Source organism: Siniperca chuatsi, linkage group LG14, assembly GCF_020085105.1.
Source record: "Siniperca chuatsi isolate FFG_IHB_CAS linkage group LG14, ASM2008510v1, whole genome shotgun sequence".
NCBI classification, from domain to species: Eukaryota; Metazoa; Chordata; class Actinopteri; order Centrarchiformes; family Sinipercidae; genus Siniperca; species Siniperca chuatsi.
The window spans coordinates 20,894,732-20,919,057 of record NC_058055.1 but is presented as its reverse complement, the minus strand read 5'-3'; the positions used below and the strand labels follow the sequence as shown (position 1 = coordinate 20,919,057).

At 40.0% G+C, this 24,326-nt stretch overlaps 1 protein-coding gene across 4 annotated transcripts in view; it reads right to left on the bottom strand.

The window, feature by feature from the left end:
* The window catches only part of jade2 (jade family PHD finger 2), a 196,798-nt gene that overhangs the window by 67,508 nt on the left and 104,964 nt on the right, over positions 1 to 24,326 (bottom strand). For all 4 annotated transcript variants that reach the window (XM_044222722.1, XM_044222723.1, XM_044222721.1 and 1 more), the window contains 5 exons: positions 22,569 to 22,780; positions 19,430 to 19,597; positions 14,541 to 14,657; positions 8,239 to 8,736; positions 6,752 to 6,916 (listed from right to left, as the gene is read on the bottom strand). In XM_044222722.1, the coding sequence (XP_044078657.1) occupies positions 6,752 to 6,916; positions 8,239 to 8,736; positions 14,541 to 14,657; positions 19,430 to 19,597; positions 22,569 to 22,780 (1,160 nt within the window). The remainder of the gene's footprint in view (positions 1 to 6,751; positions 6,917 to 8,238; positions 8,737 to 14,540; positions 14,658 to 19,429; positions 19,598 to 22,568; positions 22,781 to 24,326) is intronic.

Below are 24,326 nucleotides of genomic sequence, written 5' to 3'. Positions count from 1 at the left end.
TCTTAAACTGTAAAGTCCAGTCTCACTCCTTTCCCTCTGTGCTTCCAGAGCCTGAGCATCCACCCTGCACTCCTCCACCTCTCTGACAGTAATCTATTTTCACCCAGCTCCAACTCTCTCCCTGTTCGCCTCAACTTCTGCAGACTCCGGCTAAACCCCCAACCCTTTGCTTCAGGACTTAACCTCATCTCAACCACTTTCCAAAACCCAGCCAGTGAATGTAAATGCACTTTTAACAGCAGTTTTAACAGCAGTCCTCTGTGGAGGATCCAGTAAGGAGTAAATGTCTATGAGTTAACCTTATGAAGCCCCAATTCAAAATCCTAATTTTTCAATTCCATTATCTCATGTCAGTCTTAGTGTGCAGCAAAGTTTCATTTTTATTGAATGTTCTTTTGGTGTATTTGACCACCACATTTCAAATGTGATTACACAGATGTATCTATAGATACCTAATAGTTAGCTAACTACAAGACTGGGTATCGTTGGGAAATTGTCAATACCAGTGCTAATGCAATACCTGAGTTTCTGTCAAGACTGAAACAACAGTTTTTTAATATGTTACACTGAGAAACAAACACAAATAAAATAAGTCAGACTTCGCCAATGCATCAGTGTTTAATGTCTTAACACAAAAACCTGGTTTAGCTTTTGACACCAGCCTTTGGTACTTGTGTTTAATACTTCTGATATACACAACCGCTACTGTTACGTTAGAGGAATAGTTTGACATTTTGTGAAATACGTTATTCACTCTCTTGCTGAGCATTAGATGAGAAGATTGATACCACTCTCATGTCTGTTAAGTATGAAGCTAGAGCCAGGAGGCAATTAGCTTAGCATAAAGGCCACAGGGGGAAACAGCTAGCTTGGCTCTGTCCAAAGTTAGAAAAATACACGAGCACCTCTAAAGCTCGCTAATTAACACTTTATATCTTGTTTTGTGGTTTTAGGGGGGATGGGGACATCAGCTACTTGAATAAGTTGCTTGAAGCCAACAGCTAACTATTATATATATATATATATATATATATATATACACACGCCTATTTTCAAATTTTACAATGCATTTTCTAGCTCACGTCTTAGATATTTAGGTCTACACATTACTTAAATGGCACATTTAATATTTTTACCTGTATAAGATAAGTCTGCCCCAGTGTGAACTATGGTTCATGACATGTGGGGTTGCAGTGGTTTGTTAAAAGGCGCCCCTGCGGTATAGACCTCCCCAGCTGGTGCAGGGATTTGCACTGACAACCTTCACATGCAGCCTCTGACTCAGTCCAGCACCATCACTGTAACTAAACACACACACACACACACACACACACACACACACACATACCTCCTCTGCACCTTTAGCCTGATTCAAAAACACCACAGAAGCTGGAAAAAAGCAACATTTAGCAGCTAATTTACACTACCCAATCAACGTGCCACACATTGCTTCAAATTGTTGCACGCTGATTGGATGAGTGATGTAGGGGGCACTCCGAGAGGAGTACAGAAATGGAGAAAGCTCACCAGTGCATTAGGGACAGCACGGTGCAATTCGTTCCATTGGCAGCACTTCAAAGAGGAAGAGGAGGGGGATAATCCACCCCAACATTAGCCCCCGGATTCTTCCACCACCACCAACATGCACACACACACATTTATTCACAAAAGCAGCAGGCTGGAGGGTTTGGTCGTGGGGTCTGATTGGGTTGGGGTCTAGGGATGACGGGATGGAAGGATGGAGAGGATTTTTCAATTTGCAAGCAAATCAGAGATGATTGGAATACTCTCTTGCGCACAGATACACACAGTTGCCTTAACACAATGCCATACACACAACACACATCCATCTCCACGGAAAAGACCTCCCGCTTGAACCCAGAGAGGAAAAAAACAAACAAAACAAAAAAAAGACAGAACATTTGCTCACAACGCTGAACTGAGCTGCAAATATAGTAATATAGATTAAAAATATGGGTCAGCAATGAACGATACGGCCCTCTGTTTCTTACAGGTGGTAAAATCTGTTATGTGTGTGAGAAACAGAAGCAGATAATCAGGAGAATAAAAAGAGAAGATAAAAGAGGAGGAGTGCAGGGGGAAGGAAAGTGAAGGAGACAGAAGAAGAGAAAGAGAGCTTGTATATCGGCAGCCACTAGCACCACTAACGGTGAGCTGTCAACACTCGCTCGGCCAATACTTGACCAATTGATGACCAATACTCCTCATGGGAGACCTGCCAGCAGCAAACACAATCAATCCTCCTTTCTCTGTCAGACCTTTGAGCGATGTTAAAGAGAACCGCTGCTCGATTCGAAGCAACAACTTGTTGTCGTTTCCTCAATTCAAACCACCTTTGAACATGGTAAACATAGTCCCCCTCTGGAACCATGAGTAACAAATGCCACCATGCTTTGATCTGCAATTGTAGCATTGTTTTTGGGCTAATACGCGCTACTTTGAAAATGCCTCAACACAATTATGAGATGCAGGATTCCTTCAAGTTCTGACAAAATCCAGCCGGTAGTGTATAATACCATGTGTATAATGGCCAAGAGAGGTCAACGCACTGCGATTTCAGAAAACGCATGCAAAAAAGTGAAAGAAGGTCTTTCAAAACATCTACACCACTTTGACAACACATACTTTGCATTTAGAAAATAAAAATAATAAGCATATTTACATAATGAACAAATAAGTATTACAGTCACAATCAGATAGCAGTGAAAACAATTAAAGCAAGTTCTCTAGAAACCTTAAGGCCCCAGTGCACAGTATAAGAGGGCCATAATATTATAATACATATATATTGAATTGAATTGGTTTCTGTCTGATAACAATTTTATGGGAGGAACATACAGTATATCTCTATTACTAACTAAACTATTGAAAAAAAGAACATCTGATAGTTAATGTTGACATGCAACACTTTTATAATCAGTCTCATCAAGAAGGAAGGATTTTAAATGATAAGCATCTGCGAAGGTTCAGCCATAATTGCGTGTGTTGATGTGAATAATATTCAAACTGAATCCAACATGTCATAAACTTCTTTGTCTGTTATCGTCAGTCCTAAAACAAGTTTATAGCTGCATACTGCCAACAACTGGACTGGTCTGGCACAGTAGATGAATTGTGGGATACACTTTGCTATGAATACCACTCAGAAGCGGTATTAGGATAAGTCTGCATCAAGTGTGTGCTAAGTATTACTGTGAGTTGGCAATTTTCAGACGTGGGACACACTTGCTTACTACCTAGGGGCACGTGAACGCAGACTTAAGTGCTTAAGACGGTAAATGTGGGCATTGGGACAGATTGCTTCTTTATTGTTAGCCTTTTACTAATTACAAGTGTGTTTATCAGTTTTTAGTGTCCCCTGGAAACCTCTGTTGTGTTGTAACTCACTCCTGTTGTTTGCCGTATACATATGATTACTTGAAACATGTATAATTCCTACAAGTTTCGTCAAAATATGAAATGACTGACAGATGGACGAACAAGTAAATGAACAATCAGAACAGACAGCTGTTTTTGTGGTGCATTACATACGGTCAGTTCAACGATAAATAATCTGTTTAAGCTGCTATTTTCTATTGACTGTCTTCAATTGTTTTACCTTTTATTGATGGGATGAACAGTTAACCTTAGAGACTTGAAGTGGTATGGTCCAATTCTACAACACACACATCAATAATGGGAGGTCTGGAGGGAGAAGAGTTATGGAGTCCACAGATACACTGAGTGGTCAGGAGGTTAGCAAGGCCTGCAACAATCAATAAACCCTGACCACTGGAGACCACTGTGGTATGTCTACAGTTACACAAGTCTATAGGAAACAAACACCTCTGCAGAGTAATGTTTCCATCACAGAAAATACTATATATCAAAAGCAATCTGCACAGCTACAGACTCACAACCTAATATGCACTTACAGTATATAGTTAACTCTTTCCATTATTTTTGTCCACTCCCAGACAAAGTGGTGTGCATAGTGCATAACAAGAAAAAAAAAAAAAAAAACACATACTGTAGATTGATGCCTCACTGAGCTTTCATTCTAGATTTTGAACTGGATAAGCCACTTGTAAACTGTTAAACCCCACTTGTCAAGGAGTGACTATACGCTTTGTGGGAAATGATTTTTCACTCTATTATTCAAAGTTAAGAGGTGAGAAATTGTTATCTAAAAGCCAAATTAACCCTGTGGGATGCTGGGCCAAGCACGCTGATCCGTTGGTCTAATCAGAACTCCTCAAGTCCACTCAACTGGTATTACCAGCTGAGGCTAAATGGGAAAACCAATGAGCAATTAAAATACGTCATCCAATTATATCCTGTGTTTGTATATTATTCTTTTAGTTTGTTACAGAATAGTGGGTCATTTGGTTGATATGCTGCCACCTAATTGCCAAAAGGTTGTCCTACTGTGAGCCAAATTAAATCAACTAAGCTGAACCAAACCAAAGCAAGCCAACTGCACTGTATCAAATCACATGCCAAAGAAATTAAGGAAAAAAGTATTTAGGACACCAGATTATTCAGTTTATCTTACAGTCTGCTGAAAGATAATACATTTAAACTGGTTATTAAGAGGGTTTGTGGGGGAAAACTTTTTCAACACATTCTTTTTGGTAGATTTAGTATCAGAAAGTAAGCAAATACCATAGGATGTTTTTTAGATTGTGGTAATGATATAAAACATTTATCCAAACATAAGAAGCAACATAAGCAGCCTAGCCGCCTGTCTTTGGCAAACCAGAGTTAACTGTATCTCCCTAAACTTGGGTTGCAGTAGATGTTTGGCTGTGGGCTTCCAGCTGTCATTCAGATTCTGTAGGGTAGATTGCAAGGTCAGAAAGAGGTTTTGAGAGCACTGCTGCAGTGAATGCCAATCAGCTATCAGAGCACTACGAACATGAGCCTGGAGTGAGGTTATAGGCATGCGTGCAACCAATCCCAGAAACTGAGGAAGGAAAATTTACATAGTGGTTAGCATTCAGCTGCCAAGTGTGAGCCATGATACTGAAGGCAGTGGGGGAATACTTCACCATTCTGACTGACCTCAAAACTGTGCTACTACAGATTTAGACTGAGGTACTAGGTCACCAGTATCAGGTATTTAATAAATGCTTACTGCTCGTAAGCATTTATTAAATACGATGATAATTGATGTTGCTGGTCACAGCTCCAGAAAACAGACTGTAAAAGTTGCATTTTTTTTCATTACTAATACTTTTAAATAAATCCCCAGTGACTAGAGCTTCCCCTGTGAATTGGTGAGGTGGGTGACCCTGCAGTTAGGAAGTGCTAAACCTAAAACCCTAAAAACACAACAAGCAGCATTCAAGAATCATGTCAACCAAGACAGCCCAACAATGTCCAGAACATCTTTGGGTGAATCTCATCCACCCTCGGTGGACAGATGGGCAACTCTCTGACTCTGCCTTGTCCACAGAGGTCTATGTCTTCTCCATGGCCTCCCTGAACTTTTATTGCCACGACCACAGAAGCTGCTGTCCACCACGACAGGCACAGGCGACCACATGTCTGGAGTTAAAGACCTCGCAGACAGGGGCCTCAACCCATTTCACTGTAACTGCACATTTGGGTTTACCATGTCTGGCTGGCAGCAATCCCACCACCACCTGATCCACCTGAACTCACCAACCGGTTAACAGCTCTGCTGCTCTTCTCACCTAAGTGTCCGAGACATATATCCAAAGATCCGAGGATACAACTACATAATCGATCATTGCTCTTTGGCCCAAGGTGTTGCTCACACACACAAAATCACACTATGCCTGGAGGGACTCTGTGAGAGGTTGCCTCTTAGTATGACCTGTAATAGATGAGATATACACAATGCTTGAACATGGTGGCCATTTTGGATAGATCAGGCAGGCTGTTACTTAAAGGACCTCAGTGTTGAATTCCCTCAGCAGAACTAAAGAGTTCCTTGGCAGCATCCTCTCTAGGACCCTCTGACAGACTCCAAATGAAAGCCTTCCTCTCCATTACATGCGGCTGCACAAACATTACCATCTTCTTCTTCTTCTCAGTAGAACTCCAACACAGTTTCAGCAAGGGGCTCATGAGTATTCCCAAACATACCCTGAGTCTTTCAGAAATACCTAGTTGGTACCAATCCACCTCCCACACTATTCTACTAGAGAGGTAACTTTCCACATTCCATGAGACATACATATGCTATTTCTGTGCTCTGGGTCTGAGACTGAAGTTGAAGTCTGTCTGTCCCAAAGCCAGAAGCACAAGAACCAATACACACATGATGATTTCGTCAAGAAAACTTGAGGTCTGAGAAAATTCCTCGAGGTCTGCTGAGTGCTCTGTGCCGACTGGTTTTTACATTTAGTGAATAAACTGTCCCGGTGAATACAGATCACAGGAAAAAGCTAATTAATTCTGTGTGATGGGCGGATTTTCACTTAAATTTTCAACACTGGGCTATCATTCAATCACTCATGTCATTCAGCCATTTCATTATGCCTTCATCCTTCAGGCTATTCTTTCATTTAACATTAATATTCATGAAAGCAAAAATCAACTTCATATGATACTGTCAATGATCTTTTTAATTGACATTCTGAAAAATGTGAATTACCCCTTAAATATTAGCAACACTAGCTGGATCAAGCACTGATAATGTATATACCCACGTACACACACACACACAAACACATTCGCTTCACACCAAACATACACACAGGCACACACATCTCCTACTCACCCTCTCCAGATCTTGTCGGAGGTGTGTGAAGAGTTTGAGGCGTCTGTAGAGGACGTCCTGTTCCTGCTGGGCCAGGTTGTCCACCTCGTCCCTCTTTAAGGTCACCAGAGGCTGATTAAAGTTGCCCTTCCTCTTCAACTTCCAGAACTGATATAGGAAGTCCACCTAAAAGAAGAGACAAAATATTCCCATTTTTGTTATTATAATGTTCTCGTGAAAGTCAAATGAAACAGCAAAGACAATTTAACAGCTTAACAACAATAAAAGTGAATGGGTGAGCAGCCTTACTATATCATTACATTGCTGAAATCAATAAATCCACTGAGGATCTGTTATGCATTTATTATTTTGTCTGTTTTATTCTTTTAATTGTTTTCTATGGTGCATTAATGCTGCAAATGTCTGGTTCCAACTCACTCCAAAGGTGCTCTTCAAGCCATATGAATATGTCTAAAATTATAATCCAAATTATTTAGCTCAAGATTTAAATCACTACCATTTTCATCAATAACTCACAACATAGTTTTATTACACTTGAATATTTTAATCTGACAGAAATTGTGCTTTAAAACTGCTTTGAATGTACAAATCTCAGTTAATAACAATTATTCCATTAAAGGATGCTACCGAGTTTTTATCCCTACGTATGAAAAGCTGTTACATTACAGTTGTAGCCTTCCATTATAGTAAAATAAAGCTCCTGCCTGCAGCCACAACCAAGTTTGGCAAGCAGAGACCAGTTAATCACTGCACGTTCTAAACAAATGCCTGTGATTTATCAGACAGTTTACCTGTGAAAAGGGAGCACTTTATTTGATGCACTAGAAGCGGCACTCTAAATGCAACTCATCAATACCACATCTGATTAAATTTAATTAATTGCGCAAGCCAAACTCTTCATCTCAACTAATATATGATTAACCGTGTATTCAAAATACTAGGTAAAGATCAGAATAATGTTGTGCAGGCAAATGGAGTGACCTTATCACATTTTTATTTATCATTATTTTCTATTTTATTATTGTAATTTAATATTTACGTATTTTATAACATTTTAAGCCAATGTGGACAAAAAGTGCTCCATAGATTTATTGTGTTTAGTCAGACCAGACAGTGTTCTCCTGTCTTTAGTTGTCCAGTGTTGCCAATCACAAGCTTCAGCTTCTACTTCACAGTTCAATTAACTGTCCTGAGATGCCATGCTGTACGTCGCTGTCACAGTATTTGCATACTTGTTGTGAGTTAGCGTGAATGCTGCTATTCTGACCTGTCTCATCAGCAAGCTGTTTTCACCCTGTGTGTCGACCCCATCTGCGTGCTTTATACTTGTGTTATATTTATACCTGACTCACTGTCTGGAGGAGTCCATTATTTTTGGTACACATGGAGGTGTACCTATTACAATGAATGACAAGTAAGTGTATGGTATCATTTCTTATCATTTCATATGACAAATCGTAGTGTTTAAGTTACATGGCTTAACATACCTGGGAGACGGGCAGCGCCAGGTTTTCGGCCACCTCCCTGGGGTCCACCAGTCGGTAAAACTCATCCTCCAGCTCCTGGAGCTTCTGTTTCCTCTGGCTCACCTTCTCTCTCTCCAGCTGTTCCCGCTCAGCTCGGTCTGATGCCGACACCGAAACCGGGTACAATACCGACCTCTGCTCTGGGTCACTGCTGCTGTTTGGCTGGTGCTGCTGGTCCGGCCGGAGCTCAGAACTGACACCTGTAGTGGCCCAGTCAGATCTGGCTGCAGCGTGTGCTCCGTTGGTGGTGGAAGTGGTGGTGTGGTTGCTGTTGCTCACACTGGTCAAACTGGAGGTGTTGTTGATGGTTGTACTACTGTTGCTGGCGGTGCAGCTGTGCTCCAGGCAGAAGGACTTGAAGCGCACCTCATCGTTCTCTGCCAGGATGGTCCTCATCTCCAGGCCGTGGTCGAAAGCGCACGTCACATGGAAGGCCACGATACAGGAGGGCATGGAGCACTGGGAGGGGAAGAAAGAGAGGAAATACAGTTAAGGGCAGAGACAGAATACGAGAGCAAAAAAGGAGATAAAAAAGTCAGAATGGAAGGTAAAACAGTGAAGGGGAAATCCTATTTGAGTTGTTTTTTTATTATCTTGGAGTGACTTAACTCTGAAACACACATCCATGCAAACACACACACACATTTTTTTCTTCAATTTGTCACTTTGTCACAACTATTTGTTTTAAAGTGTCATTTTCGGTCCATTTCTTGCATCATCAAGGTTCCAATATAAGTGCAGCAAAGCAGAAAGACAAGCCAAGTCACAACAAACACGGTTCCCCCATTTCTGCTGACATTTCGGTAACTTGGGATGTGTGTGTGTGTGTGTGTGTGTGTGTGTGTGTGTGTGTGTGTGTGTGTGTGTGTGTGTTTCTCAGTGCTATCCATTACAGGTCATACTAAGAGGCGGTCTCCCGCTGAGTCCCTCCAGGCATGGTATGATTGTGCTGTGTGAGCCCTTGTGGCTATGTGTTGTTGTTGTTGTGCGCATGTACATTTGTAAATGTGTGTGTGCAGGTCGATGCTTGTACTTTTCAGACGAGTTCAGTATTCAGCAGGATGGTGACTCTCTTCTCTGTGTTGTTTATGAGCATGGTGAAAAAAACCTGACTGATCCTACTGTCTGCACAGTCTGGGAAACAACTTCTGTTGTCGCAAACAACCTTTCCTCCTTTCCCTGGCTCAGCTGCTTTCGGCATCTTCAAATGTTTCATTATAAAAGCAAAATATGCAGCAGCTCTTTGGTAACAGTAAAACCTACTGTACACTTACAGATAATGCTTAAGAGAGGCAAACCTTACATTGAAAATGTGGAGCTTTAAGCTGATTTAACACATAAAATAATAAAAGCAGGCAGTTCAGCTTATCCAGCATTTATCCTTATTCATTTGTTATCTTCCTGTGAAAACTTTTAATAGGAACTACTTCCTACTAAAGAAATAGTCCCTATGGATAGTGTTTGACTGGTACCGGGCTTTTCCTGATGTGTTTTACATGATGTGGCAAAAAAAGTGGAATAATAATTATCTAACTTTAAAGGCTATTATATCCTATTTTTGAGGTAATTACCTTGAACTCAGGCTGGTCTGTGCAGCATTTTTCCTCATCACTCCCTGTCACACCCCCAACAACAATACACTGATTCTGAACTAAAGTCGGTCATCAGTATGAGAGGTAAACCAGTTCATCATCACAACCTTCAGCCTTCAGAAGTACATGAAATCTGTGTGAGGCCACAACTTGGGTGTTGCTGAGAGGTCAATCTGTATTCTTTTTTAATTAGCTAAGGAACCACAATAAAATGTAGAGCAAATAAAGTTAAGTTTCTGTTTAGTCTCTTTTACGTCCTCTTTTTTCACTCCGTATCAAAAATATGTTCTAATCCTGTCTCCTTGTGTTAATTGTTCCGTTATCTCCTTTTATAAGATGTGTCAAAAAATATTTTTTGAGTATTTAACAAAATCCCTCCATTTTCTCTTCCTGTAAAAGGTTACATAAATGTATCCAATTAAATTTGGGGTGTTGGCTAACCTCGCCCATCAAACGAAACTGCACTTGACTGTTAGTTCGTGGATAGCTAACAGAGCAATATCATAGTAGTAGGTGTGTGTTTGGAATTCACCTGGCAAAAACGTTGCTCCATATCGCACTGTATTTGCCAAACCATGGCAACTTTTTAGCGATCCAATCACATATTCTGTTTCAGAATCCCAGGCTGCTCTCCCAGTGTTTAGTTTCCTAATTGTTTAATTTGTGTCATTTGTTTCTTTTATAGGTGAAACTTGATGTCTCACCTATCTCATCTGATGTACACTTCGATGTTTAGGCTTCGGATGTTGTCAACTCTTGTACCAAGCTTTAAAATACATTTCAATAAGAAATACTGTCCTCAATCCACTAAATCACTGAATAAACAAAGTCCATGATGGAGGAACAGAAGGCGTGATCCAATAATCACATATCTGGCCTGTGTGAGACACCACTATAGATTACAGTCGAAGGTTAATACTGTATACCCACTTTTATTACCAACTTCCCACATGTCAGTGAGTCCGCTGCAGCTGCTATCACTTATTTGGTGTCAAGAGGAAAAAGGTTGAACAAAGCGTGGAGCTGGCTAGATGTGTTTGGTACGGGCCGAGTCATTGCAAAAAATACTCATCTGGCCTCTTCGACTGCACCTGCTCAGTTCTGGCAGAGATTCATTAATAATGTTTTTAATCACTGCTCACGCTGACTCTTGAGTACGTTTCAGTGTTTGTGGATAACAACATGTTTGTTTGACTGTGCGGTTATTGTGAACCTTTTGCATGAGGTAAAAAAACAAAAAAAAAGATATTCATCACATTATGATTTAATCATATTCTACTTTGCCCCATGAGAGAGATCTGGGCCAGTATTTATCAAACTGTTAAAAGTGAAATTTTGTACGTAGGAGAAATAAGTGATATTTCCTCTCTTGTACCTCGTCTACCAACAGCAGAGTAGGAGAGTAGATTCTTTATTTATTGATTGATTAGCTTTCCTACACTGCTAACTTACAGTATTTTGTTGATTATTTTATCATTATTATTTTTATCATCTCTTAATGTCTAGAATCAGTAACAGTTTTAATTTGTCACAAAACAAACACAACACCATTACATTTACACACGCATCTGTTCAGCAATCCTAGATAATTAAGAGGCGGCCACTGGACACAGGTTTATGAGGACAGCGGCAACTTGAAGGAAATTTTAACTACTCCAAATATCTTGTTTAGAAGAATTTAAAAACTCAAACTGACATACTTTGGAGTGAGACATTCGTCATAAAAATCTATGCCTACCTTTTCATTTCTAACATTGTTAAATGAATAAATCCTGATGAAATCATGACTTTACAGCACAGCTACAGTATATCAGTACCAATATCCATCCCACAGTTTTCCTAAAGATGTGATCCTTGAAGTATTGATCCTTGTATGGAGAGAGAGCCTGACACCTGAGGAATGTTGATGATTTGTGCTGCTATATTTTATTTATTCATTTTCAAAGCTTTTGATTTTCCTCAAACCAAAAAAAGAGTACAGCTAAGCTAAATCTAGGCTAAGCTAACTCTTAGGGTAAAGCGGTCTACAATCTAAAAATCTAACTCTGTATGAGAGTATCATATATGCATTGTCATCTTGTTGCAGCTTTTCATATATGCTATATCATGTTTATACTTTGTGAAATATTTAAACTAAAGAACCCATGTTTTTAAGGCTGCGCCATCCCATCAAATGGAAATATTCTAGATGTCTTGTACTAAATTTTTACACATTTACACACCTGAAAACTGACCCACAGACGAGCCACTGCTTGTTAAGAGGCTGACTTGAGTCATTTTCAGTACGTAAGTTATTTTTATGACCTGTTATAGCTACAGCATCGTATGTTTCATAATCACCTGCTGCACCTATAGCATGGCTACAGGTATTTTGATCTAAAGGGCTGCCATGTTCATTTGAAATCTGCTTAGAAGAGAAACTAAACATGAAGCAAAATACTTCCTTAATTAGCTGAGTGTGTCACCCTATTACTGAAGACTGTTGTTCACGGACTGACTCTCTTTGACAAATACAGTATAGGCTTGACTGGCTGACCTTCTCAGCACACCTTCCTTTAAAAAAGCACTAATTAAGAGCCTCATTACACTTGGAGAACTTGCCAATTAATACAGCAAGTCCTTAAATACAAATATTTAGTCTGAACACTCTGAGACACCCGACTATCATTACAGGAGGAACTGTCAGCACATGAAAAGAGACATAGCAAGGTATCATTAGACGAACGAAAGCTTGTTATCACCAAATTACCAAAAGATGAAATGCCCAAAGACTTTAAGTATCTTAGAGCAATGTGGCTTAGACTATCAAAAGTCTAGAAGGGAAGAACTCTGATCTGGTCTGAGCTGTCTGACCAACTGTACATTAAAAACACATAGACAGAAATTAGCTGTAACATACATACTGTAACTTGTCTACTACAGATGTCTAAATAACAGCCCACAACTGTCAAAATCAAGACAATATATTTTTTATTCTCTCTCAGACTCTCCTGTGCCTAAACTGTTGTTTAGAAGAAGAAGGTAAACTAATTTGAGAGAGACTCTCTCCCTGCGAGCGATTCTGGCTCAAGGACTAGCTGTTCATCTACAGCATCAGTACTGTATCACCCTCACCGCTGCACAAACAAGCATCTGGACACACTTGCATGTACACATGTTCATACACATCCAGCACACATGTATATATACCGTACTTATACACACACAGATGGAGTGTAGGGCTTTAGGAATCCAGTTCACCTTGAGGGCACTGAATGGTCCACAGGCTAATAGCTGTAAAGTGGGTTAGTGTTAGCGTGTAAGCGGGGGTTTTGTTTGCGTACTCAGCAGCATGTTAAAGAGGTGCCGGGTTCAAACAGATCCACCTGCACCCAGCGGGAGCCTAAGAACTACGATGATCTGTGTTGTTGAGAGACATTTTGTGTGAGTGTGTGTGTGTGTGTACATGCATGTGCTGAGTTTATTCTGCAGGAGCTTTGCTGTGCTTATGTGTGTATATAGATATAGTATTTTGTGTGGGTGTGCCTGTAAGCCTTTTTTTCAGAATAGGCTTGTGCCAATAGGCGACCAGATCCTATATCAATGATTGAAGGGATGATCGACGACTGTTTTTTCCTACGCTGATATTAAGCCGATTTTAACTAACTTACTATCAGAACTAAGATGTTGTAAAAAATCATCTCTAGAATCTGTGCCCTACTGTGCATTTGAAATGTTTCTGGTGGGGTGCTATTGTGTTAATTTGTGCTTGAGAATGTAACAGCTGTGAAACAATCAGAAAATAAAGTTTTATTTCTCTGATTCACTGGCTTTCTCGCTACAGGCGCTCCCACTGCTCATTCACTCTTGAGGTCGCTTGACCACCGCTGTCTTTCTGTCGCTCTCTCTCTCTCAAACAGATTAACACAAACCAAAGGAAGCTTCTTGGTATCACTATTTTCCAGCATAGACTGACATAGATGCTGCATTTTTCCCCCCACCACCCCCTGGCGATCGGATCACCTATTGCCAATCTCGAGTAACCACGATTAAACGATATGAAAATAGAAACAATCATCCAACTCTATTTCAGAATGTACATCTGTTTGTAAGGGATGCATATAAATATATATACATATATATTGTGTGTGAAATATTGAATTTCACACACAATTAAAACTTTCACCAATTTTCTTCAAGATTATTTTCATCCCATTGCCACCTCCAAATGATGTACAGTATGCATGCAGATGGCATAAGGGTTGGAATAGTGAGAAGACAAAGAAGAAAAAGGAGGAAGAGGAGTGAAATGAACAGTGCATCTGAACAGAAACAATGTGATTATTACATTCCCTCTCCACAGAAGAAAGATTCTTTTCTTGAATTCTTTTAAAACTGTTAAAATGATAATCCAACAAGCACATGTGGGAGGTTTAACCTCAGGTCTTAACCTAGTTTGAAGTTATTGTTGTGGTGGTTAAGAGTGGGCAACTAAATGTGTTTTATGAGTGTACAGGTAAGGTTTTGGGCATGTTTAAAAAAAAAAAAAAGGAAAAAAAGAAAAACCTGAAAACAAAAACTTAATTCCTAACAGAACTTGAGTGGAAGTTTGAGTGTTTTTATTTTTTTATTTTAAGACACTGAGGTCACTTCATAACATAAGATGCAGTGTTAAGTGTTTATCTGACGTACCTGTATGCAGGTTCCTGTGTGTTCTCGACACAGGCTGCAGGACAGAGCCCAGCGGCTGGCGGGGATGTGGGACACCTTGGTAATGGGCTCCATCTTCTCTGGACAGCCTATACTCACCTACAGGGAACACATAGCACGTGGAAAGACATATCATTTGCACTCCAGTACTATGTACTGAATATTGCGATAACTCATCTACTGCACTGTTAACTATTTCCATAATTTGCACTACTTTATATTCATTGCACTACTGTTCTGCCCAGTCCAATTCATTATTGTACATATGCATCAGTATACTTCTGTTTATAGTAATGCCATCTGTATATAATGTCCATAGTACCACTTGCACACACCTGCATTTATGCACACACTTTATATCCTGCACTTGCTTATTGCACTTCTGGTTAGACCTAAACTACATTTCGTTGCCTTGTACTTGTGTGGAGATGTATTCTTTTTACTGACAGAATATATTTCTCATTTTGTTGCCTGAAGGTAAATCATCACAACAATAATATAATAAAGTTTCATCTTAATATTTTTTGGTGCTGAAATGATTAGTTGATTAAAGTCCATCCATATAAAATGTGGACTAATAATAATTTAATTAATAATTTGACTCATTTCTTAAGCAAAATACCAAATACATTCTGGTTACAGCTTCTCAAATGTGAGGATTTCCTGCTTTTCTCCATTTTGTATAGAAACCTATATAAATGTAAACTGAATATCTTTAGCTGTTGGTCGGACAAAATAGACATCCGAAGACGTCTTCTTGGGCTCTGAGAAACGTGACAGGTATTATCACCATTTTGTAGACCAACATCTTTAATCGATCAAATTAAAATTGGTACTCGTAGCACATTTATTTCATAAATGGATATGTCACAATTACCAGCTAGAGATCATGCTTCACCCATCTTGTTATTTATTACAAAGTCTCTGGATTAACTTTGGTTCTCATATGATAAAATTATCAAAATTTCCACCAAAGCTTTCACTGAAAGATAATAATCAACTTATTGTAGCTTGAATGACAATTTCTTCAGTGTCTTCCAAATTTCAAAGCCAAGATCTCGAATTAAAAAGTCTCTCTTTGGACCCAGAGCAGGGACACCTGTGCTCCTTGGAAAAACATTATTGTAAAGCCCAGTGTGACTCACTCTCTCTGAGCGGTCTATTCAGAACAGCTTTGGCCCCAAAACTTGCTCCACCAAATACAACCAAAAAGTCATTGACCTGTGCCAACCAGCCATGCAGAATAGAGTGGAGAGCACTCATCACCAAAGTGCCATTTCTTCCTTCCTTCCTCTACTGCCTGTTTCTTTCCAAGAACCATTCCACCTCTTTCACATTAACTTATTCTCATATTTGTGGTATGCCCCCTCCATCTTTGTCCTTCACGCTTGCATTAACAAGCTGACAACTGATTTCCGCAGGTCATGCTCCTCCCTCTCTTCAACCACTTGTCCTTCTATCTGATTTTCTTTTCCTCCTCTCATCTGCTCATCCACAGAACGAGCCCACTGCCTCGGTTCTTTCTTTTATTATTGATGTCTTTTGTACAGCACACTCAATCGTAGTAGGGGTCAATTTTCACTCCGTTGAGGATGTCAATAGAAAGTGCGATTCAGACAATGATGCCACAGCTGTCATCGTGAATGTTCGCTTCTTTTATACAGTTGATGTACGAAACGATCGATGGCAAAAGGATTTCCAGTTTTTGAATGCTTAATTGATTGGCTTGTTCTCACCCATGAAGCCCACACATACAACACATACTGTATGCAGGCGCGCGCGCACACACACACACACACACACATAAACACAAACACAGACACACTCAGAGAGGTTGCACTTTACACAATTCCTCCACCTTCCCCTCCTCTGTTGGTTTGTCAATACTCAAAATACAGAAAAGTCAGGGCTGTAGCATTCTATGTGTGTGTGTGTGTGTGTGTGTGTGTGTGTGTGTGTGTGTAAGCACATGAAGGCCTTTAACATGCTCATTCCCCGATGAGCATATTCTAGCCCCAATTACTTCAGATTTCAAAGCCTGTAGATGGAAAACTGACAAAATTTGAAATCACTTCAGTGGAAATGCGTGGAATTCATAGTGTTAAATGAAAAGGCATTTTAAAAAAGGGGATCCGCATCTTTGAGTATGTGTGTGTGTGTCTCGTGAAAAGCCGTTTAAAAAGAGACCTCTCTCCAGGGGTTGAAGGCATAGGGCAGCTACACACACAGCACTGCAGGGGGGCTGTATCGTTTGAAGGCTGGGTGGTGTGTTCACACACACAACACACACACACACACACACACACACACACACACACACACACACACACACACACACACATCCAATCCAGCACTCTTTATGAATGACACTCTCGCACACAGCCTCTTTTCTGGAAATTTCCACTACTATCGTATTCAGTAGAAATCTACTAGCCTGTGTTGAGATGTGTCTGTTATGTTTGTGTGTGTTTATTGACTGCTATTAACACCTCTTTAGCTCATGCAAGCACACACAACTGAGTCTTTGCAAGGACACACGCACATACAGCACAGACATGCAAATTATCTTTTTTTCCCTCCACGGTAGGAAGAGAAAACAAAAGCGAACGGAGCAACGAAAACAATTAGTCCAATCAAGGGTGACAGAAGGCAATTAGAAGTAAAAGGTTTGAGCTGCCAAAAGCTACTCTATTACTGAGAAATCTGCTGGTGGAGTGTGTTGTTGAATAGGCTGAAGACACATGACTGACTCTCTTAACAGTTTAAAGGTGTGTGCAAGGCGTGAAGCAACATCCGTCCCTGAACCTCTGAAATGAACGGTTGCTTTTTGTCCATTTGGAGCTTTCAGATGAGAGACGTTTCCAAAAGGGATCATCAAGACACATCAAGTCGAAATGAGCGGCTGCTTGGGCTACACGCTTGACAAACAGGATCCTCGTGAATCAATTTACATTATCTGCAGTCTGTTAAGAGTGAGGTCTTGACTGAAGATGCTACATGAAGTATTTTAGGCATTTAGTGTAAACAAGGAAAACCTGGTGGAAAAAACGGACAGGTGCGAGTGCTTCTAAAAATCTAGGCCACATTTCCCGTAAGCCCTGCTGTTTCGGATTTTTTCAAGTAAACTCACATGCCATATCTACACTGAAAGAGTTATGTCTCGCTGTAATCATCCCTCCTCTTCATACTGTCTCTGAAGCAATACCTTCATTGAGGGACTACTCTGTAAGAAATGGGGGACAAAATTCACAGTCAATTGCATTCAAAAGGGGACAAAACAACGGAAAAAAATCTACACACGACTGTCAGAACAAAGATGCCCACTTGATTTAGTAAAGTAAGACTGCTGAAGCCTCATATTAGCTTTGACTGAACTTTGGAATGCATTTTTGCACTGAATGAGGACTTGTTTGTCCAGGAGGAGGGATGATTACAGTAACCCATTCTTTTTTAACGTACATATATCATGTTAGTGTTGTATTAAGAAAGACTTAAAAAAATCCAAACCGGTCCAATCTGCTTTGTGCCATAAAGAAAAATTTGAAAATGCTAAACTGAACCTTGAGGCTAAGAATGTAAACTGCATCATAGACTCAGGTAGGAACTGCAAATCCTTTCAACAGTGGGTTTCTTTGCATACCTTGGTAATACTAAGAGCAAAAATTTTATGTGGTAACTATTTAAATAGAATCTCGTGAATTGTTGCTATTCACTTTAATGACCATGCAACCACCATCGGGGAAATTTGTTTTTGTTTACACCATGGAAAAAACACTCCGACGGTTGCTCTGGCATATTTTCTTCTCCATCTTTTCTCCTGGATAAAAGTAAAATCATCTCACCCCTTCGGAAATTAAATTGTCTAATGAAAACATGTTTGGACAAACATGAATCCATTACATGCAGGAGGCCTGTCTGGGATTTCCTGAGCTACATTCACCTTTTGTTGTTGCTCAGACCTCTTGATTAACGCAGCCTACAACATATTGTTTTAGACTACCCTTGTTGTAACAGTATAAAACCTTGCTCTGAATGTCGATCTTCAGAGAGAATTCTACAGCCTTGTTGTTAACTTCTGTCTCCACTGTGCAGTGAATAAAACCAGCCACAGGAGGAATTTTTCTTCTACAGTGGGTTACAGCATGTTTCTGTTGAGGCAAATGGTGGAAAAGAAAACCACTGTACCTGAAAGAGTGTGAATTAAGGCTAAGCTTTTGAGAGATGGATGCAGTGTCGTTTGGGGTGAGGATGAGAAAAAGTAAAGTTCAGTCAAAAGACAAGTGCAGGAGTCAAAATAAGCACTGTGTGGGTCTTCATCAAAGCATGTCAAACACCACATTGTCTTTCAGGTGGTTTTCTTCTCCCTCTTTTCATGGCGTAGACACCTTGTCCAAGAGCACCTTGTTTACATACTTGTTTTAACACCGCACACATACAGTAGTGCTCCAAACGTTCTTTGCCTCTTCATTTTTATGGAGTTGCTGACTCCACTGAGCCAATGTAGGATGGGTGGATTTTTACAATCATTTTGACAATGACTACAGCTGTATGCACCCATGCAAATCTAAACAACCACTCACTGTCTAGAACCACTTTGCACCAATATGTGTGACTGGGATCATAAACAAAAAACACCCACAGCTAAATGATAACACTTTGAAGCTACTGATGTGCCTGTAGGCCTATCTTTGATTGGAAGAATCAAGTCCGGCACCAATTGTACGACATGTAGAAAATTACTACTTTAAGCACAAGAACACACGGAGGTTGACCGAGTGCATGACAAAAAAGGAAACTGAACTGTTATCTATATTAGATTGTATTTGGATCTTTTGGCCATTTCAACTCCTGTGTCTCTCCTTAGGTCTCACCTCAGGGATCCATAAGGCACAGCTGACGTGGACCCACTTGGTTCCACTGCGGGTGGGCTTGAGGGCCCCCCCTCTCTTGGGGCAGAGTAGACATTTGGGCTGGACGCCCAGAGCACAGGTCCGACACAGCCAGTTCCCCTGGGGTACCTTCAGGATGCCATAACACGCCTGCGACAGGGACAAAGAGAAAGAAAAGTTAGAGAGGTCATGATGTGAAGAAGTCACACAAAGAGACACACTTTATAACATGTTAAATTTCTGTTCGTCTTTAAAGGAATAGTTCGACATTTTGGGAAAGCCTGGCTCTGGTTTTGTAGAGATTAACAAACGAGATATAACATGGTAATTAGTGAGCTTTAGAGGTCCTGGTAGGCAGATTTTGTTACCTTCGGACAGAGCCAGGCTTGTTGTTTCCCCCTGCTTCAAGTCTTTAGGCTAAGCTAACCAGACACTAGCTGTAACTTCATATTTAGTGGACAGGTATGACAGTGGTATCAATCTTCTCATCTAACTCTTGGCAAGAAAGTGAGTAAACGTATTTTCAAAAATGTCAAACTATTCCTTTAACCAATAAATTGGGCAAATAAAGCGTAATATTAACAGGCCATACAAGAGGTTTTGCATGCTGAAGCCAATCAACTACTAATTACACGTAATTTAAAATATTGGTGACCATTTCCCTACCTTCCAGGCAGTCAATGCATTCAGTTCCTTTCAGTACGCTATGACGCACCTTTATTATTTTATTTTTTCTTTGTTAAAGATATGTTATCATCACAAAATGACTGCAATGAAGCTCCAGCATCGGAGATTTGATAGGCAGCTTCTGTGCCATGCATTCACAAGCCATGCCATCAGGAAATTAAACCCAGAAGACACACAGTGAAATACGCATGGATGTTGTGAAACAGACAATGTGAATTTGGAGGGTATAATTTCCCCACAAGCACAAAAACAGCTTCTGCTGGCTACTGTATAACTTTCACCAAATCTTGCTTTCTCAATCATGTATTGAGCTGCCTGGAACACAGGAAATTGTGGTGTGCTAGTCATTTTCTAGCAATTTATACTCATCTTCTGCCAAATGTTTGCACGAAGTCTGCTAAAAGGCTGCAAATAATCTTCCTGTTAAATAAATTACTGTCATCAATTTATATACATTTTGGCATTATAAATTACATGACAATACAATTTAATTAAATATATTAATTATTTTGAGATATGTTTCTTACTTTTTTGAACTGCTTTAATAAAGAAGTAAGAGAGGGGCTAGACTGGAGGAGAGAAAAAACCATGATTTACAACAGGCTGGATCTGAACCCAGACATGATTTTAACCAGCTACGCCACAAGGCCATCCCATCGTCTTCTTTTTACTTTAAATTTTTGGAAACAGCATACTTCCAGTGGTTGCTGGTTCTATTGACAGTCTGCTGCTTATTTCTTCTGTCATATATAATTAGCAAATTCAAAGTGACATATGGCAAAACACTCCTCATCTCTCCCTTTTGCCTCATCTTACAGCTCTTTAAAAAGGTTATGCTCACTGCTGCTGTGATAACACACAACAACAAAAAACCACACGCAAAAACACTTAAACAATTACTCCCCATATTATAGCACCACCCAAAACTTTACTTTCAACCGGAAAGTAAACCAGACACTTTGAAAATGTAAACAGCAGGTTATTGTATCATCAGTGTGCCACCCATTTCCCCTTCCGCTAACACACAGGGGTGCCCTGACAGTTTTTCATGCCAACATTTACATTACGTTACGTTTGATAATTTTCAGTACCCAGGGTCAGAAACAGAGAATGATTTTATTGTCAGATATGATTTACCCCTAAACTGTCTCAAAGTGCCTCTACTGTGAGGGAGTGACTCATTCTTAATGCCTCTTTTTCCTCCATTATTATAACTTCTATGTCAGATCTATCCAATCTAATTTGTTACAAGTCAAGTCATACTATCACATCTTTAGTTGAGGCCCAAATGAAATTCCAAGGCCAAAAACTCCCGAGCATCCCCAAACATAGTTTCAGGAACCACTGCTGTTACATTCAAGGCAGGTCTCGGTATGCAATCACTCTATTCTACAGAAGGAATGATACATCACATGTTATATGGCTGAAAAGCTAGGCTACACCATTGGTTATAGAAGATAGAACAATGTAAAGGTAGGGGAAAAAACAAAAACAAACTTCACACTGACAGGAGGAAACAGACAGACATCTAATACTCCATCTTCATTAAAAGCAAATAAAGCATTTTTTTTTATTTTATTGATCAAACAAAACACTTCAGTAAGCACAGTGTGTTTTTTACCTGCTGAAGGTTAGGGAGACGGCCTTATTAGGGAAGCAACAGTCAGTGTTGAATGTGTTTACTCTATAAAAGCAATAATATTACTTAATGCTCCCTGCAAGCAACAATTTCTTTCACTGCTTGTTACATTTTGTTTCCATGACACCTCACTGTTTGGCAGTTACTTCTTCTTCTACCTAATAAAAACTGGGAAAACACTACAAGTGCCCTGAGTGGTGCTATAGAACAGTGTTTTGATGAATTGGTCCCAAAATTGTGTACTTTGAATGTAAACAAAAACGTGTTTACAATGAAAAATCTACAGGTATTTTACCTGCTCTGTGCACTTCAGTCTGAAATTGTAGGTGACAGACCAACATGAGATTTGGTCTGCAGCTGGAGGTAACTATTTTCATCCAGTGTCATAACAGCAGGTAAGCAGAGGTAGTTTGATGACACTGAAGGTATGTTGACAGAACAATTAACACTGTGTCACTGTGTAACAAACAGCCTCTCAAGCCTCAGGTTGTCACAGGTACCATTTGTGAAATTGCTACTGTACGTGTACTTTTATGCTGTTGATAAATGGGAGAAAAACATGAGCACCACACGTAAGGCAGCTCTAAGGAAAACGAAAACCCCTTGAACAACCTTGATTTTGTATTTTACATTTACGCTTTCAGCATTTAGCAGTTTTTTCCCCCCCAGAGTGACTTTCTTATTCTGTGAAAAAAAATTTAAAAAGCCAAAAGGCTAGCTGATACTTACAAAATACACAAGCAAACACACGTCCTTGAACAGAGAAATAAGACACTTTATCCCGTAATTCCTGACCTGATGAACACAGACGTTGCACTTGTCACAAAAGACCATCTCGTTGCCGTCCTCTCCCTCTGGCGAGCGGCAGACGTCACACACCACGTCCTCGTCATACTCGATGCCCAGGCCTTCCTCCGTCTCGATGGCCTGCCGCATCTTCTCCTCACACACACTCTCCAGTTCGACCAGAACACACTCCATCGTCAGCTCGTCCAGCTCTGGTAGTGCTGGTGGTGAGAAGACAGACAGTAAAACTTGATTAGTTTTTGTTTATACTCTGGAACTCAACTAGGAGACTTTGGCCAAAACACTGTGTCGCACTTTAAATGGAAATACACACAGCTTTCCTTTGCAAATTCACCTCACACAGGTCACTTTCTGTTTTCTTTGGGCCGTCTTAGGATAAAAAGCGATGAAAATTAGCTGCAGGATGTGGGAGTATGTGGCGTTGCAGTTGACTCAGTCTGCAGTTGCTAACCAGAGAAAAGCAGAGAAACCCTACATGTGCTCTGTCACTACAAGCCCATTTGCTTTCAAAGCCAAAAACGACGAAATTTGCCAGTGAGCCCTTCTTGCCGACAGCTCCGTTCGCCACGCCAATATGTGTCGGCATTAGCATTAGTATTCGTATTCCTGCTCCATTTGCATCTCAAAGTAATGCCTTGCTTTAAGGCTGGTTAATAGTTGATGAAAACTGATTTAACTGGCAAATGAGAGCTTTCTTCCTCATAAAAAATAAAGTATTTGAAGTACCAGGAAAGTAAACAGTCTGGTTTCCAGGATGGTGGCAAACAGATGTGGCATGCTATTATCTCATTACATGCAACAAGATTACAATGATTATACAAAATGGGTAACAGCAAGGCATTAAATCTAGTGTCTTTTACTGAAATAAAGATGATTGTTTGGATAAGTGTTCAAAACAGAGTAAAGCATTTTAGATTATGTTACTTTGAGTATGAGATATGCCACGAATCCTAAACACTGGCTGTAATTGAATACCAAGACAACATAAATCAAATTACAATCTGTAGAGTCGAGTAAATCTTTTGCTTAGCTACAATCTCTGGATTTTGAATTTAAGGTAATAGAAAACATTAAGAGTAAGGTGATCATTTTTAGATTCAGTATTTACATTGTTCCATCACATTACCTCTCATTGCCTCGCCCAAATACTCCAAACAGCAATAAATAAACTAATGCTGTTTTGGCTTCTGTAGTTGAGGATTATTTATTGATTTATTTGAAGGATTCAGCACTCAGTTGGGAGGTTTTTTAAGTGGAGCTGAGCATCCTGAGTCTCTGTCTATTATTTATGTCACGCTATCCCTTCCCATCCAAAAATAAAAAATAAATAAAAGACAAGTTTATTCACGTATTCTTGAGCATCTTATTGCCAACTGGGTTAATGTGCAACCTGAGCTGCAGTTTTACATAAAAAAGTAGAGCTAAGCCTTACACGAATCCAACTAAAACACTGTTAGCTGCATCATTTTGGAAATTCAACATCAACTCCAATATGAAAGTCAACAGCTGCTGCTGATGTTGAAAACAGGTCAACTTTTGAATCATATATTAGTGTTGAATTTGGCCATACGCACAAACGTTGGCATGAAGGAAGAACTGAAACGAAGAAACTGTGTGATTGTAGTTGTTGTGGATTTAGAAGCTGCTTTTGAAGCAGCAGAGAAAAGGGAAGTAGAGTTAGATATTAACCTGCTGTGACATTTACATCATGAACTGAGCGCGCACGTGCACACACACACACACACA